Source organism: Merops nubicus, unplaced genomic scaffold, assembly GCF_000691845.1.
Source record: "Merops nubicus isolate BGI_N331 unplaced genomic scaffold, ASM69184v1 scaffold26825, whole genome shotgun sequence".
NCBI lineage: Eukaryota > Metazoa > Chordata > Aves > Coraciiformes > Meropidae > Merops > Merops nubicus.
The window spans coordinates 18,290-21,376 of NW_008612132.1; the positions used below are offsets into that span (position 1 = coordinate 18,290).

General features: G+C 39.5%; 1 protein-coding gene across 1 annotated transcript in view; it reads left to right on the top strand.

Annotated features, from left to right (window-relative positions):
* YLPM1 (YLP motif containing 1) overlaps nt 1-3,087 on the top strand; it is a gene marked incomplete at its 5' end in the record, with an annotated part of 23,197 nt that overhangs the window by 18,283 nt on the left and 1,827 nt on the right. The window contains one exon of the mRNA XM_008941460.1: nt 1,746-1,876. Coding sequence (XP_008939708.1) covers nt 1,746-1,876 — 131 coding nt within the window. The remainder of the gene's footprint in view (nt 1-1,745; nt 1,877-3,087) is intronic.

Here is a 3,087-nt window from a genome sequence, read left to right on the forward strand (position 1 = left end):
ACACATATTTGCCAACAGAGAGCTCCTGAATTTTCTGTTCTTCGTATTCCTAAATGCTGCTCAGTGTGTTTGTTGCTCTCCTTTTCCATGTTTTTTTCTGGAAACCCTTACGCTACGAATTGTCTACGCTGATTGATCTGACAGTAATACTGAGAAATAGTGCAAGTACTTTATGTCCTGGAGTGACAGAGGAATATTGTTTATACAATAAATCAGCTTTGTCTTCTAGAAGGAGTACCATCTTTCTGTGGAGATTGAGCTTCCAATTTGACAGATTTAATGTAGAACGAAAGAAGAACTTTACCTGAATCATGTAACAAGATACCATGTAACAGATGCAACTATTCTCCACAGTTTTCTGAAGTGTTGGGGTTTCAAAAAGCAGAAGGGGATTCAAATGTTTTCTGAGAAGAAGTTCTGTATCTGTTCCAGGGAAATGGGGCAAAAGTGGAGTCTAAAAATTTTAGCGTTGCATGAGGGAAGAGTTACCTCATTAGTTTATGGCATTTAAATTACACTAGCATGTCTACATCATCATTGTCTCACATTATCTCCGTAGTTGCTCTTTTCTCTCCCATGTTAAGTAAAAAACCTCATCTCTGAACTGAGCTTCTTTAAATACATACTTCTGAGCATCCTCTTCTGCTATCCAGAACATGTGCTGCCTTGTATTTGGGTTATCTGAGGCCATTTGTGGGTGAATTTAATTACATCAGTGACTTTTGAAACAGTGTTACTGATCTCACTGGAAATGATTTACAGAATATAACTGCCAAGCTTATTGTTTCTTATGCATATACTTGAATTGTTGGCTTATAAAAGGGTAGCGTACATTGACAGAAGTACTAGAATTTCCTTTGACTTATAAAGCTGTTTCTCATTTTCATGTGCTGTTGTTCGTAACCTTATGATGAATACTTCATCTCCTTTCCAAAAGCAGTTTGCCACACAATTTCAAGGTGTTGTTTTTTCACTGAAAATAAGTATCCAAAGAGGAACAAAATTTTAGAACCTAGGAATGGAATTGATTCTCTTGCCTTACTGGTTCAATAAGAAAACGAAAATTTTTTGTTGCTGGACAAACGTATTGCTGAAATATTCATGACTGATGTCTTACACCGTGAAACAAAATATTCTGATTTTTTTTTTTTTTTTTTTTTCCCCCCCCCCAGTCCTGGAGGATATTTTGAGTGTGTTTTCCTTGTGGGGAGAGAAGAACAAAGAGGGAGGATCAGTGTTTCAAATGAGCTTTTTGTTTACCAGAAACAATATCTCAAAAACTTGTCCTTGATGCATTAAATTATATGATCGTCACTTGCTCCCTGATACTGCATGTATGCCATGTTTGACACAGTATTAAACCCCAAATTTGGGAAGAATGTCACAGCTTTAGTATTGTGTTCAAATACAGAAAGGTGGATCTGTGGTTCGTAGCTACTGGTGGCTATGTTGTGCCTGTAAAGACAGACGCCGTATAGCATGAACAAGCAGCAGAGCGAGCTTCTCTCCCTCGTACAAGGAGCAAGACTGAGTGCTATTGCTACACACTTCTTGTGAAAGATCAATAAAACTTGAAAATGCTGTTGAGTCTTCTCTAGTTTTTTTCAACTCACATTCCACCTGTTAAGACAAGCTGGATGTACAAGTTCTGCTCATTTCTTTTCAGATTTTTTCCACTCTTCTTGTTTGTGTGAGTGATAGAAAAAAATTCTCCTTTAACTCTGAGGCTCTGTGTTTGTTCTCAGACAAGCTGGATGGTTTACGGACTGGCACTAAAAGGAAACGTGACTGGGAAGCAATTGCCAGCAGAATGGAAGATTATCTACAGCTTCCAGATGATTATGATACACGTGCTTCTGAACCTGGAAAGAAAAGGGTAATAAATTTTCAAATGACTTACTGCCTGAATATGACCATTTAACAGTCTCTGTGAAAAAACAGTTTGTATCAAGTCATCCAGTGTCTATGAATATGGTGTTTCACTGACTCACTTGTCATTTTGCTGTTCCATTAGATTCTGCGAGGGAATATTCTTGAGAGTAGGGCCTTCCAGACCTAAACAGATTAATTATAACGAAGGGAGAAATTGTGGATAATAAAGATGTACTATGCATGGCATGCCTTTTGAGATTGAGAATGGAATCGTGTCCCATGTCTTGCTGGGAGAGGTGATGTACTTTGTTTCAGAGCAACGAGTAGAGGCTTTTTCTTATGCTGTATGATGGTGTAATATACAGTGCAGGTTACAAGACAAGGTGATTTTATTAAGCTATTTTTTGTTAAGTTTTGTAATAAGTAGGCAGAGAAACAGTACATTGTTCTTATACTCAAAAAGATTCAGCTGAGAAAAGTATTGGCTATGCAGGTTTTATATCAATTAAGTCATGTAGACATTACTTCCTGCATACACCTTGCATAGAACTTGGGAGGTGGTGTGTTCAGGAGGTTAGCTTCAACCATTTTGTATGTAGTTCAGTTCTGAACTCAAATGCACATCTTCAAACACCATTGTGGAAAAAAAAAAAAAAAAAAAAGGGAAAAAGATTATAGAGGAATGTCGTTATCGACACCCGATCCCCGGGATCTCTGCCACCCAACCTCTGCCGTTGGGTACCATCAGCAGACACTGGTTTCAATGTGAAGGATGTTGCAAATGGCGTTTATTGCGCAGCTGCAATTGCTTATATAGCACAAGCCACACCCACAAGGCCCCTCGTGGGCAGTCTGAGCTTTCCGTTACATCGCGAGATCTTCCGCACGCCGATCCCTGCCTAGGGCGGGCTCTGCTCACCACAACAGAGGAAGATGAGAGAGAGGTAATAGGAAGAGGTCATACTTCTTTGGTTTGGGTACTTGGGGAGGAGGCAGGGGGGGTGATTTGTCTCCAAAATAGAAAGACCAGCTTTTGCCACTAAAAGTAACTTGCGTTAACTGTTGGTGACTGGGCTTTGTTTCATTCTGTAATGTCAAACAGAAAACATGGGTAGTACTGGACAGCGTTTGTGAAAGAAATATACTTCTGGAGGAAGGGATGGTGGACGAAAGCAGTCATTGCCTATCAGCAGGACAGTCTTGGGAAATCCAGGC